Source organism: Sapajus apella, unplaced genomic scaffold (genome assembly GCF_009761245.1).
Source record: "Sapajus apella isolate SASKATOON/1434 unplaced genomic scaffold, GSC_monkey_1.0 scaffold8, whole genome shotgun sequence".
NCBI lineage: Eukaryota > Metazoa > Chordata > Mammalia > Primates > Cebidae > Sapajus > Sapajus apella.
The window spans coordinates 12,104,833-12,119,222 of NW_022436948.1; the positions used below are offsets into that span (position 1 = coordinate 12,104,833).

The window sequence follows — 14,390 nt, forward strand, 5'->3', positions numbered from 1 at the left end:
ATCATTACAGATAATGTCTCACTCTCACCCAGGCTGGAGAACAGTCACGTGATCATAGCTCACTGTAAACTTCAACTCCTGAGCTCAAGGGATTCTTTGCCTCAGCCTCCCAAGTAGCTGGTACTACAAACATGCACTACCACACCCAGCTAATTTTTATTTTTTTAGAGACAGGGTCTTGCTATGTTACTCAGTCTGGTCTCAAATTCTTGACCTCAAACCTCCCACAGTGCTGGGATTACAGGGGTGAGCCACTGTATCCATCCAAAAGTAATATTCTATGTGGTTGTTGCAGGGATTAAAATCTCCCAATTAATTTATCATAATCAACTTCTAATGGCAGAATATAGAAACTTTACACAAATACAGCTCAATTTTCTTTTTCCTCTTCTGTGCTAGTACTGTCACACACAATATCATCTTATATGTTATAAGCTCAATAGTTATTACTTTATACAATCTTATGCCTTTTAGACTTGAGAGAAAAGAAGAAAAATAGATTCACATGGTCTTTTTAATTAATCTACTTGTATGCCACTTTTGATGCTCTTCATTTCTTTCCATACATTAAAGTTACCACCTTTTGTAATTTCATTTCATCCTGAACATCTTCCTTTAGTATTTCTTCTAAGGTAGGTCTACTAGCAATAAATTTCTCAGTCTTTATTTGAAAGGGTCATTATTTCACCTTCATTTTTAACTGATAGTTTTGCTGAATATAGAATTTTGGGTTGACTTTTTTTTCTTGCAACATTTTGAATATTCCACTGCCTTCTGCCCTCCATTGTTTTCAATTACAAGTCTGCTGTTATTAGTATCCATGCCCCCCTATCCATGATGAGTTGCTTTTCTCTTACTGCTTCCAAGGTTTTCTCTCTATGTTCAGCTTTTGCAGTTTATGTGTCTGGGTGTAGGTCTCTCTGTATTTACCCTACTTGAGGTGTGCTGAGCTTTAGACTGTGTGGACTACTGCTTTTCACCAAATGTGGTAAGTATTTGGCTTTTATTCTTCAAATATTTTTTCTGTACCTTTCTCTCGTGATCGTCCTTCTAAGACTCCCATGACATGCGTATTGGTAAACTTGGTCTTGTTCCACAAGTCTCTGAAACTTTGTTATTTTTTTTTTCAATCTTTATGTTCTATGTTCTTTAGATTGAATAATTTCTATTGATTGATCTTCAGCTTCACTGACTCTGTCTTCTACTATTTTGAATCTGCTAGAGACCCTATGGTACATTTTTCACTTTAGTTATTGAACTTTATGGGTTTTATTTTATTTATTTATTTTTGAGATGGAGTTTTGCTTTTGTTGCCCAGTCTGGAGTGCAATGGCACAATCTTGGCTCACTGCAACCTCTGTCTCTTGGGTTTAAGTGATTCTCTTGCCTCATCCTCCCAAGTAGCTAGGATTACAGGCATCAGCCACTATGTATTTTGTATTTTTAGTAGAGATGAGGTTTCTCCACGTTGGTCAGACTGGTCTCAAACTTCTGACCTCAGGTGATCTGCCCGCCTTGGCCTCCCAAAGTGCTGGAATTACAGGCGTGAGTCACCGCACCTGGCCTTTGTTTTTGTTTTGAGATGAGACCTCGCTCTGACACCCAGGCTGGAGTGCAGTGGTGTGATCTTGGCTCACTGCAGCCTCTACCTCCTAGGTTCAAGCGATTCTCTTGTCTCAGCCTCCTGAGTAGCTGGGATTACAGGCCCAGCTAATTTTTGTATTTTTAGTAGAGATGGGGTTTCGCCATGTTGGCTAGGCTGATCTCCAACTCCTAACCTCAGGTGATCTGCCCACCTCAGCCTCCCAAAAAGCTGTAATTACAAGCATACCCCTGTGCCCAGCCTTAGCTTTGAACTTTTCAAGTCAGTTATTATACTTTTCTAGAATTTCAGTTTTCCTCTTTTTGTTATTTCTATTGTTTTTTGGAGAGTGTCTGTTTGTTGATTCATTTTCATGCTTTCCTTTAGTTCTTCAGTTCTTTGAACATAAATGCTGCTTTGAAGACTTTGTCTGCTAAATGAATCCAACAGCTGGATCAGAGATAGTTTCTCTTGACTGCTTCTTTTCTTGAAGGTGAGGCAATACTACCCTGTAATTTTTTTTAATGTCTCAAATTTAGTTGAAAATGGACATTCAGATAATATATTGTAGCTACTCTGGCTCTAATTTTCCCCATGAAGGTTGTTGTTTCTATCTTTATTTAGTAACTTGCAAGGCTAAATTGGAAAAATCTATCTTCCTATGTTGTACAGCCCCTGATGGAACTGCTCAGTTGTGCTTTTAAAAATTTCTTTTTTATTTTTAAGCCTGGCTTTTTAGGGATTGCACCTGCATCTTTGCAGCACAGCAATCAGCCAATGACGGGAAGGAAATTGTGCTCAAACACCTCAAGTCAGTCAGGCTTCCTTTCTCTGCCAATCTGTCAGCACAAAAAATGCATTCAAAGTTCAGACCATTTTAAAGCCTGCCCAAACTTTTACATTTCATAGGGCCTTTCTGCATATTCTCTCTTCATGCACGCAGTCTGAAAACCTAATCAGGAGTTTACAGATGATTTGGGCCCACCCTGGTCTGAGAGGCACATGTGCACAGCCTCAGCCAAGAATATACTTGCTGATGCCATGACCACACAAGTTCAGGCTAATAGAGTTGTTGGTCCTACCTACTCCTCTGTGGCCAAAATTGTCATTTCCATTGACAAAGTTGCTGGGCACAGGCATGACTTCCCACTCTCAAAGCAAGTAAGCCCCCTTCAATCAAAGTAGTAAGACTGCTAGTATTTACAACCTGCCCCTCCATGTTGCCAAGCTGAAGTGCTGGGGGATAGAAAAATGCCGAGGAAAGAATGCCACAGACTTGTGCTGCTCACGCTGTTCATATGTGAAGCTCAGCAGCTTTTCAAGCTTAAATGATTCTCAGATGTTATATACCTTTGGTTAATTTCCAGAGCACTGAAATGGTTATTCTGTCAATTCTGTCCTGTCTTATAGCTGCCCTTGAGGGAAGAATTTGCTCAACGCAGGCATGGTTAGAAATCTCACTGCTGAAAAATGTCTTTGAGGTTTCCTTTAATCTATAGGCCCCTCTCCATCCTTTTCATTTCCTTTTCTGTTGAAAGATACAGGTCATGTGACCTGTGGAGTTTCCCAGTCTGGATGTTGCTGACTGCATTCAACATTTCCCTCTATTTTCTGTATTTCCTGCAAATAGGCAGCTACATCCAAACACTGGATCGGGCTGAGGTTGGGTCTCTTTGGCAAGACTATAGGAAGCACACAAAATGTAGCTGTCTTTTTGTGATCTTGGCAGTCACTGATGCTTAATGCCTATATTTATTCATTTATGGGGAGCTGAAAATAGTAATGTTCTAATTCTACCATGTCTTTGTCATTTACTAGCTGCAATACTTTTATAAAGAGGTGCTTCTAATGAGGATATACTAGTGGCTATTCACTTGTACAGCCCATATAGGAAAGGCATAATAGAGGCTTGATTCTTTCCCTTAGCCTGTTTTCAAGATAATGAACTGGTTTATTAAGCTCTTCCTAAGGTAAGTTACTCTTGTTAAATACATATCTTATTGAGTCATAAATTTATAAATATTTATTGAGTTTTAATTCATGGCACATTATCATTCTTGAAATTCAAACTGTCCTCTCTTTGGCCAATCAAGTCTCTTTGGGTTGGCTTCTGAGAATTTCTGATATCTTCCTACTATTCTTTGATAGCTTCCTTGCTGACCAGTATTACAAGATGAGTCCTTCAAGCTCTTCAGGCACGTTTCATATCTAGACCTGGATTCAGCCATTTCTCCAGGAAACTCTGATTTATTTTAGTGAGGAACGATATTTCGAGTTCGCAGTCTGGGCGCTAAGGATGCTCAACGCAGATGATTGTTTCTAGTTTTTTCAGTGAACAGAACCAGGAGACAAACACATGAACAGATAGATAAAGAGAATGGGGGTGTGGTGACAGAGGCCTTCTAAGTTCATATTAACACTTTTGATTTGAAAATTCAAATCCCAGTCTATACAGCTTTTTCTTTATATTTGATACTATTACATTTGTATCTCCTTTCTTTCACAGCAAGAATACAGATTTTTCAAAGATATAGAAAACGACAGAATTAGACTATTCCATAATTACTCATTTGTTTATATCACATATCTCAAGACAACAGTTTCAGAATAACATTACTAATACTAATTTCTGAAAGCATTAAATCATTTTATTTTGCATGCAGTCCTGTCCCTCTTAAACTTTTATTGTATCCATGTTGTCAGTGCATGGGAATTACGTCCAATACTCTCTCTTCCTCAGCCTTCACTCAGTCTTAGGTCTACAGCTAACTATGTATTTAGTGCTCACCACCAGTCCTTATGCTGACCTACCTCTTGGCTGTCTGAAGCACATTCTCTAATAGATTCCTTGGGAAAACTTAGGTTAATATACCTTGAGTCCTTATAAATTGATAACAGTTTGTCTGTTTTTTCTACTTGAAAGTCAGTTTTTCTGGCCATAAAATCCTTGGCTTATTCTTTCCCTGAAAATTCTAAATATGTTACTCCATTTTCTTCTAGCAGAAAGTACTGCTGTCAAAAAATCTGAAGAAAATCTAATTCTCCCCCTTGTAAGTCGTATGCTTTCTTTTTCTACATGCCTAAATACTTTTTCCTTTAACTGGAATATATCTTAGTGTTGGACTTTTCAGATTGATATTCTTGGCCACATGATATCCTTTTAAATATAGTTGAGAATCTCTTATTTTAAGAAAGTTGTCTTGAATTCATTTTTATCATTTGCTGAATTCCCTTGGTCTAGCTTTCTTCCACAGGGACTCCTACTGCCCATAATTCAATCTTCTTTATCTTAAATATGTGTTACTGTTTCTCAAATTCTTTTTATATCTTTTTCATTTCCTTTTATTTATTTATTTGTTTTGGAAACAGAGTCTCACTCTATCACCCAGGCTAGAGTGCAGTGGTGCGATCTTGGCTCACTGCAACCCCTGCCTCCCAGGTTCAAGCAATTCTCCTGCCTCAGCCTCTCGAGTAGCTGGGATTACAGGCGCCTGCCACCATGCCCAGCTAGTTTTTGTATCTTTAGTAGAGATGGAGTTTCACCATGTTGGCCAGGCTGGTCTTGAACTCCTGACCTCAGGTGATCCACCCACCTCAGCCTCCTAAAGTGCTGGGATTACAGGTATGAACCACTGTGCCTGGTCTAATTTCCTTCTAATTTAAAATTCTTTCCTCTTTTTAACTTCTATTTTTCTTCAGTTAGTATCCCTTGTGTTGCTTCTAGTTGCATTCTCATTTCTCGAATGAATTTTTCTTTTATTTCTCATTCTTTCTGTCACCTTATTTCTGAGACTTAAAAATTCTGATTCAAGTCTTGTACCATTTTCTTGTTCTCTTTGAGCTGGTTTTAAAGTAGTGATTTGCTGGTTGCTTTTACTGTCCACAGGGGTGTTACTCCCTTTATTCTCCTTTTTTCTAATAATAACTTCGTGTTGTTTGACATTGCTTGACACTTTCTGCAGTGGATTTGACCTTGCTTGATATTTTCTGTTGCTCATTCTTATGTGAGCCTTGCTTCCTAGGAATTCCAGTCTCCGTCCTCCTCCCCTACTTTTTCCTGGACCTTTTCTTTCCTTTGTATCCATGTCCCTCTACTGCTCAATTCTGATTCCACTCCCAGTCATTTCTCCTGAGTACGAAGCTATATCTCAAAAGGAAGGTTTGTTGGGCCAGTTTTGAGAGTTCATAAGGGTTGGACTGCTCCAAATCTCTCAGGTCCTTTGTACGCACTCAGTACTGCAGAGAGCATAACCTTTTCCCATTTCTATTGCTGCTCTCAGACTGGTTAGTTGAAATTTCTTGCAATACCTGTTAGCTATTTTGGGGTTTTTCTATTCTCAAGTGTACCAGATACCCGAATTCTTCCCTCTTCCTCCTGCACTCTTACAAATGTACTCAATTCTGTTTTGTTTGTATTTCTTTTTTAACTAAGAACATGTATTACCTTTATAAGACCTAAAAAATAGAGCCAGGAGCAGTGGCTCACACCTGTAATCCCAGCACTTTGTGGGGTAGAGGCAGGTGGATCACCAGGTTAGGAGTTTGAGACCAGCCTGGCCAACATGGTGAAACCTCATCTCTACTAAAAATACAAAAATTAGCCGGGTGTGGTGGCATGTGCCTGTAATCCCAGCTACTGGGAAGACTGAGGCAGGATAATTGCTTGAACCCAGGAAGCAGATGTTGCAGTGAGCTGAGATTGCACCACTGCACTCCAGCGTGGAAGACACAGCAAGACTCCATCTCAAAAAAAATTATTAAAAATAGTGTTGTTGAGTACAGTGGTCATCCCTGGGTGACAGAACTAATAGTAATTTTTACTTAAGTCTTTTTGCATTGTTGACTTACAATTAGCATCTATTACTTATACAGTAAGAAAATCAGACTACTTTCATTTTTAAAAACAATGTTTATAAGACACTGAAAATCCAACAGAGAAGGAAAAAAAATCTAACTTGGGCTTTATTGAGTAAAAGTTTATTAATCATAGTCATCTAGATGTGTGGGTTTACAATTCACATACATACTATCAAGCACATTACCACACATCTCATTTGGAATCTGATTTACTTTACATAACCACACATAGCAATATGTATCAGGTTGACCTTGTCAGTTTTAGAATTCCAAAATTTTCTAGATTATTTGATAACTATATTTTTAATGTGTTTTTCTTTTAAAAAATTTTTTGCTTTTTTTCTTTTGATAACCATATTGAATTATACCCCAAATCATGGTTTTTGTTTACATAAGAATGTCAAATTACTCAAGCAATAACTAAGAACAGACAGAAACAAACTAAAAAGTTTTCATGAGCCATTATTCAGACTTTCAAAAGGCTTGACACAGCATACTGTACAACCAGTTAAATTTCAAGATACTTGCCCCTGCTGTGCTGCAGACTCCTAACCTAAAAGGAAGCTAACCTCAACAAGACACTGAGGAAAAAGATAACAATTTAAAAAATACTGTTTAATCACCAGACTAGTAAAAAAGACCTTTTAAGCTTCCAAATTTGTTAAAATCTTCTCTTACATAATAATTTTTCCATTTTACAGAAATGGAAAAATTTATTATCTATTTATCTATCTATATTAAAAAAAAATAGGAAATAGGATCTCACTATGTTGCCCAGGCTGGTCTTGAATTAGAAGCCTCAAGCAATTCTCCAGCCTCAGTCTCCCAAAATGCAGTGATTATAGGTGTGAGCCACCGTGCCTGGCCTACTGTGCTTTAAAACGCCACTGCAAAAAGACTATCATCCTTTTGACAACTGACTACCTTTTCTGAATTAATAACTTTCTAAATAAATATATCTACCAGAAACTGTATTATGGCTGCCATCACCTCTTACTGTACTAAGTCTTCATTCTTGGAATTCTTTCCCCTCTTCCAAGCCTCCAATCAGGCTTTTGACTATATCACTCTACTGAAACTGCTTGTCAAGGTCACTGACAAGCTCATCATATGAAATCTAATCACGACTGTTTTGCCATATTCGTACTCAATCTCTCAAAAGCAGCTCAAACAATGGAGCACTCTCTCCTTCTTGGAAGGGGATCACTTTTTCTTGAAGTAGGACTACAACTTTCTGCCATTTCACTTTTGTTAGTTTGGTTTCTGGCTTCTTCCCTTTTGCCTGGCCTTTAAATGTTACATCACACCAAGGTCTGGGTCTACACCATCTGTTCCTTATAGCTAAGCGTCCCCCTAAGATATCCTCTCCATATCCAAACTGCCCTGGAGCTGATTGATCCTTCCTCTGAGCTCCAGTCATCCCTGTCTCCTTAACATCCCAATTTGGAAATCTACTAGAATGCTCAAAATAACCAAAATGCTTAATTTCTCCTCTAAAACCATTCCTCTTCCTGTTATTCCCATCTCAGTATGCAGTTATACCATCCATCTAGTTATTCATGCAAAGAGCCTTAATTCTCTTTTTTCATTTCTTATTTCCAATCTATTGACAAGTCCTTTTTACTTTTTCTCCAAAATACAGGCTATAATGAATCTAATCTGTCCTCCACATTGATTTTTCACCACCAGATATAAATCACCATTACTTCTTGCCCATGGCAAAAGCCTCCTAACTGATCTCCAGGATTCCATTCTTGTCCCCCTACATTCCAGTCTTCAGATAACACAGACTAAGTCCTATCAACCATGTCACTCTTCTGCTTAAACAAACTGTTGCTTGCTTGCTTTCTTTTCCTTATTGTCTACCCATGCTTCAGCTACAATGCCCCTCACACACCTTCCAAACCCCAAGCTAGTTTTTGCCTTAGGACCTTTGCAATGGCAGTTCCTTTAGCCTGGAGCCTCTCCCCTAGGTCTTCACGTGGCTCTCATCATCTACATCAGATCAGTCATCTGCTCAAATAATTCTTCCCTGGCCATCCTGTTCCACTGCTCGCTCGCGCGCGCGCGCGCTCTCTCTCTCTCTCTCTCTCTCTCCCCCCCCCCCCTCCGCCCCCCACCCCTCTCCTATTATCCTGTTTTAATGAACTGATTGCACTTATTCTTACCTAAAAGTATTTATTTCCTTGCTCCCTACAATTTGAAAATAAGATCCACAAAAAAGAATCACTTGAACCCGGAAAGTGAAGGTTGCAGTGAGCCAAGACTGCACCACTGCACTCCAGCCTGTGCAACAGGAGTAAGACTGCATCTCAAAAATAAATAAATAAATAAATAAAAAGAATGTCTGGCACGGTGGCTCACGCCTACAATTCCAGTACTTTAGGAGGCTGAGGAGAGCGGATCACAAGGTCAGGAAATCGGGCCCATCCTAGCTAACATGATGAAACCCTGTCTCTACTAAAAATATAGAAAAAGCCAGGCATGGTGGCACACACCTGTAGTCCCAGCTATTCGGGAGGCTGAGGCAGGAGAATCACTTGAACCTGGGAGGCAGAGGTTGCTGTGAGCCAGTATCAGCCACTGCACTCCAGCCTGGGCGACAGAGCGAGACTGTCAAAAAAAAAAAAAAAAAAAAAAGAAAAGAAAAGAAAGTAACATCCATCACAACAGTAGGAACCGTGAGGTCTTGCAGGCCAGCATGTTCCAGCAACTAGGACACACAGTAGGGGCTTACAAAACACCAGTTTAATCCAATAAAACCATGTACTCTGGCAAAACAAAAACCAAGCAAAAGAAAAATAGACTCCTCCTGTATAAGTTGGGTCTAGAACCGAAGAAGAATTATGCTGAATGCAAACACAATGGTGAAAGAAGATAACAGAATTTCCTAGAATAGAAAATTCTACTTTCTGGGTGCCCTTAGGCAAGTCACAGTATCACTGCACCCCATTTCTCTCTCTTCTCTATAGGGGAGTTGAACAAAATTATTGTTCAGACCCCAGCCTGAGCCTTAATTCTACAGTGTTAACAACTACATTAAAAAATAGGTGAGACTAGGTGCTGTGGCTTATGCTGTATTCTCAGCACTTTGGGAGGCCAAGATGGGAGGATTACTTGAGATTAGAAGCTTGAGGCCAGTATGGGCAACACAGCAAGACTGTATCTACAAAAAAAATTTTTTTAAATTAGTTCACTATGGTGGTGCATGACTATAGTTCCAGCTACACAGGAGGCTGAAGCAGGAGGAACGCCTGAGCCTAGGAGTTAGAGGCTGCAGTGAGCTATGATCATGCTACTGCACTCCAGTCTGGGCAACATAGTGAGACCTGTCGCAAAACAAAACCAAACCCACGCACTCAAGGAACCCTGCAAGAGTGACACGCCATGTTACCCAGTTGGTTTGGCGATAATGAAGGCAGGGAGATGGTAATTTTTAAAAACCTAAAGCCTTTAGATAAACTGTAGCTTTAGACAGGTTCTACCTCCTTTGTTACAAATAAAGCCTTAAGCAAAATGTTTAATTTCTTAGAATCCCAGTTCCCTCATTTATATAACAGGGCTAATAAATTCTGCATACATTTTAGGGATATCATTGTGATCAAATAAAATATTATATGTGAAGGCACATACTATACATAAGGGCGAGGAAATGCAGAGTCAAGTTTTTGTTTTGTTTTTTGAGGGTCTGGCTCTGTCACCCAGGCTGGAGTGCAGTGGCACAATCTCAGCTCACTGTAATCTCCACCTCTTGGGCTCAAGCCATCCTCCTGTCCCAGTCTTCCAAGCAGCTAGTACTACAGGCAAACACCACCAAACCCGGCTAATTTTTGTATTTTTTGTAGAGATGGGGTTTTGCCGTGTTGCCCAGGTTGGTCTCAAACTCCGTAACTCAAGCAATCTGCCCACCTCGGCATCTGAAAGGGCTGAGATTACAGGTGTGAGCCACCGCACCTGACCAATAATTTTAAATATTAATGAGAAAAGAGACTGAGTGTGGTGGCTCATGCCTGTAATACCAGCACTTTGGGAGGCTGAGGCAGGTGGATCACCTGAGGTCACGAGTTCAAGAACAGCCTGACCAACATAGTGAAACCCTATCTCTACTAAAAATACAAAAATTAGCTGGGTGTGGTGGCATACGCCTGAAGTCCCAGCTACTCGGGAGGCTGAGACAGGAGAATTGATTGAACCCAGGAGGTGGAGGTTGCACTGAGCCGAGATCATGTCACTGTACTCCAGCCTGGCAACTGAGCAAGACTCTGTCACAAGAAAAAAATAATAACAATAGTAATAAATTATTTTATTCTCAAATGGCTGAATGAACTATAAAAAATATATGTATATTGCCCTAGATTGAGCTGAGAGGTGGAACTAGCAAACTAGATCTTTGGGCAAACTTGATCAGGATCACGTACTAGTAACTTCTCCTATGTCCTGATATCCTTCATGGTTTAGCCTCTTCAAAATCATTTATGGAGAACATCGATGTGATGAGAATGAGGTGAGGAAAGACAGGGAGAAGTCTGGGGGAAGAGCAATGGGCTGGTTGGCAGAGTATTAGAGCAGAAATCCTGGCAGATTTCCCTTCCTAACAGTAGCAGGTTACTTAATGACTGTCAAACCTTCTCAGCAGGAAGGTCACAACCTCCTGAAACTAAATCAGCAATAGCTCCATAGTTGGAATTCTGATGGCAGAGTGGAATAAGAGGAAATAAATTAAATGTTAATAGAAAAAATTACTGACCCCCAGGTTTGAGAGAAAAAGAAGAATGAGATGCCTCCAGTCATCTGACCTTTTCTCCACGATGAGATTTCTTCTTGCAGCATTGGAAGAAAGCCAATAGAAAACCAAACATGGTTTTTGGTGTTTTTTTTGTTTTTTTTTTTCTTTTTTTTTTAAGACAGGGTATCACTTTGTCACCCAGGTTGGGATGCAGTAGTGTGATCTTGGCTCACTGCATGCTTGACCTCTTGTGCTCACATGATCCTCCAGCCTCAGCTTCCCAAGTGGCTGGGATTATAGGCACACACCGCATTGCCTGGTTAATTTTTAAATTTTCAATAGAGACAAGAACTTGTTGCCAGGCTGATCTCTAACACCTGGGCTCAAGCAATCCTCCTGCCTTGGCCTCCCAAAGTGTTAGGATTACAGGCATGAGCCACTGTGTTCAGCCCCAAACACCCTTTAGCTGTTTTGACACCTGGGTCCTGACCAAAGATTGGCTACAGAGGCCTTCAGGGATTCAGAGCAAGTTCCACTTAAATTAGCTCGTTAACTAAGGCAAAACACTGTGAGCAGACACTGGACAAGACAAACAATGGCCCCAGCCATGTGGTGGCTGCTGCAGTGTTCACATCTGCTCTTCCTTACCTTTGCTAACATATGGATTTTTCTTTCTTTTCTCAAACCACAATTTGCCTCAAGATCTTCCCAAAACCTTTTCCTTTACAAAAACCAGCCTTGTGGCTAAATCTTACTCAAAGAAAGGCAATACATTGTTTTTAACAGGAAACCTAATAAGTAAAACCAGAGTATTTCTGTATCTTAGCTTATCATAGTACCTGAGACACCCTGAATTACTGTTGACTGCCCCCTCCCAAATCTATTTCACTTTATCATTTATCACCAGCTGCCTGAGGATGAAGAGAGGAAAAGAAACTCTAGCCACAATTTTCATGTTTTGTTTTAAACTGTTAAAGAACCTCCCCATGAATCAGATGTTAGATTTGATTACTGTGATGTCCAAATCAACCTAAAAAATTAAAGTCCAGAATGAGAACAGAAATCAGAACTGTTGATCTCAGTCAACTAATTAACTAATTAACTTATTAAAAAAATACCTGTTTGAAAGATAATTTTTTTATGGAATTACGTTTGTTTGCTTGAGACTGAGTCTTGCTCTGTTGTCCAGGCTGGAGTACAGTGACGCGATCTTGGCTCAGTGCAGCCTCCATCTCCCGGGTTCGAGCCATTCTCCTGCCTCAGCCTCCTGAGTATCTGGGACGCACACCACCATACCCAGCTAATTTTTTATATTTAGTAGAGATGGGGTTTCGTCACGTTGGCGAAAGTGCTGGGATTACAGGCATGAGCCACCATGTCCAGCTGGAATTATGTTTTTAATCAGGATAAAAATGTTTATTTTTTCTCTATTCCATTTTGTTCTAAGAAAGAATTTAATGTGGCCAACTGACTCAATAGTGTGATTCAAAATATATATTTCTAGATACCATAATCCAAAGAAATTGTTTATGCACAAGGAGAAACAGACATTGTGGAAACCGAAAACCAAAAGGAAGTATGCAACAACCTGAAAGATCAACAGAAGAGCAAAAAAAAAAAAACACCCAGAAGCTACAGCAGCGGACTGCAAGTTTGTTCCTTTTCCCCTGACTGACAGCCTGCACCTCTGCTTTTATTTTGATTACTTTACATCCTAGGGTTCAAATGTGAACATGCTCCTTCTCCTCAGCACTATCTTCCTGCACAGGGCCATCATTTTTTCAGACAGAATTACCTCCTAGAATTTCAGAATGTTATAATCTACGAGGGGAAAAAAAGGAAAACATTTATTTTTAAAATATACAACAAAATGCACAAAACCAATTCATTTTCAGACTTACCAAATGCTGGTGCACTAGAAATAGCAACTGGTTGCTGTTTCATGACAGGGGGAAGTGCAGAGGGTAGCTGATATCCTTGTAGCTTGAGTTTGATAAGTTTCATAGCTATGGAAAACTCCACTTGATCCATTCTTCCATCATTATTCATGTCAGCTAGTGCCCTGCAAACCGACAGCATGGCCTGAGAACAACTGTGACCATAAAAGAACCTTTCCAAAACCACCACTCCCACCAACACGAAAACAAAATAATTAGCACCCTTACCCCTAGGGAGAACAACAGAAAACATTAACTGTTTACCAAGCTGCAGGGAATAGCCTGTAAATAATGGCAAAGTTTTATATAAACATAAAATATCTTCCACTCTGCCACTTTACCAGGTAGCTTTCAGCCCCAGTGTGAGTATTTGTTCTTTAGACGTCAAAGGGGTTTCTTTCTGAAGTGATGAAAACATTCTGCAATTAGATGATAGTGACTGTTGCACAACTCTGAATAAACTAAAACCAATGAATTTGACACTTTAAATGAGTAAATTCTATTATATGAATTCTTTTACAATAAAGCTATTAGAAAAGAAAAAGATTTAGAAGCAGAGAATGTTACTGCTAGAGATACTTAGATTGCAATAACTTCTCTGTGGAGTTCTGCAAACCTCAACGTGGGAACATGACACGATCTACCTATGCTATGCTAGGTTTACTAAACTATAATGCTACTATACCTCTAAAGCTCTTGAAACTAACGTTTCTTTAGAATCGTGCCCCGTATCACTCAACAATATTGTAACTCAGCTTACGAAATGTGTTTGCTATTTGAAATGGTACTCAAATATACATGGTCCAAGTACAACCTGTAATGAGCTTTAATGTAAAGTATCTTCTCTCAAAGAAGAGTAAGCAAAAGGACTCACTTCTCGGCCTTTTGGCTAAGATCAAGTGTAGAAGGCCAAGCAAAAGGAATGAAAGTTTGTCCTTGCAAATGGAAACGACATTATATCAAACTGTGCGTATTCATGATTTAACCTCTTCTGCATAAAAAAGGTTTATTCAGATTTTATTTCTTTTAATCTAGATATTAAAAGCATAAGGATTTATTTTTTTAAATCAATGTTACAAAAAATGTATTTGAAAGATCTAAAGACAACAGTTCATTTAAAATATCATAACTAGCCATCTTTTAGACTGAACCATATCCAGATAGTGTTTACAAAAAAAATTAAGTTACACAGAAATTCATCATGCATAGCCGGAGTTAAACAAAGAAAACGTGAGGGTGGGCAGGGGAAGAGCAAAAAAAAAAAAAAAAAAAAAAAAAAAAAAAAAAA

The 14,390-nt window shown here is 39.3% G+C and overlaps 1 protein-coding gene and 1 long non-coding RNA gene across 9 annotated transcripts in view; both read right to left on the reverse strand.

Moving 5' to 3' along the window:
* Positions 1-14,390, reverse strand: part of ITSN1 (intersectin 1) — a 242,499-nt gene that overhangs the window by 149,568 nt on the left and 78,541 nt on the right. For all 8 annotated transcript variants that reach the window (XM_032276601.1, XM_032276600.1, XM_032276603.1 and 5 more), the window contains exon 5: positions 13,067-13,227. In XM_032276601.1, coding sequence (XP_032132492.1) covers positions 13,067-13,227 — 161 coding nt within the window. The remainder of the gene's footprint in view (positions 1-13,066; positions 13,228-14,390) is intronic.
* LOC116550588 lies at positions 8,288-8,727 on the reverse strand. The gene is made up of 2 exons (XR_004268493.1): positions 8,560-8,727; positions 8,288-8,521 (listed from the first exon to the last, which is right to left on the reverse strand). It is a non-coding gene; the product is annotated as an uncharacterized LOC116550588 (long non-coding RNA).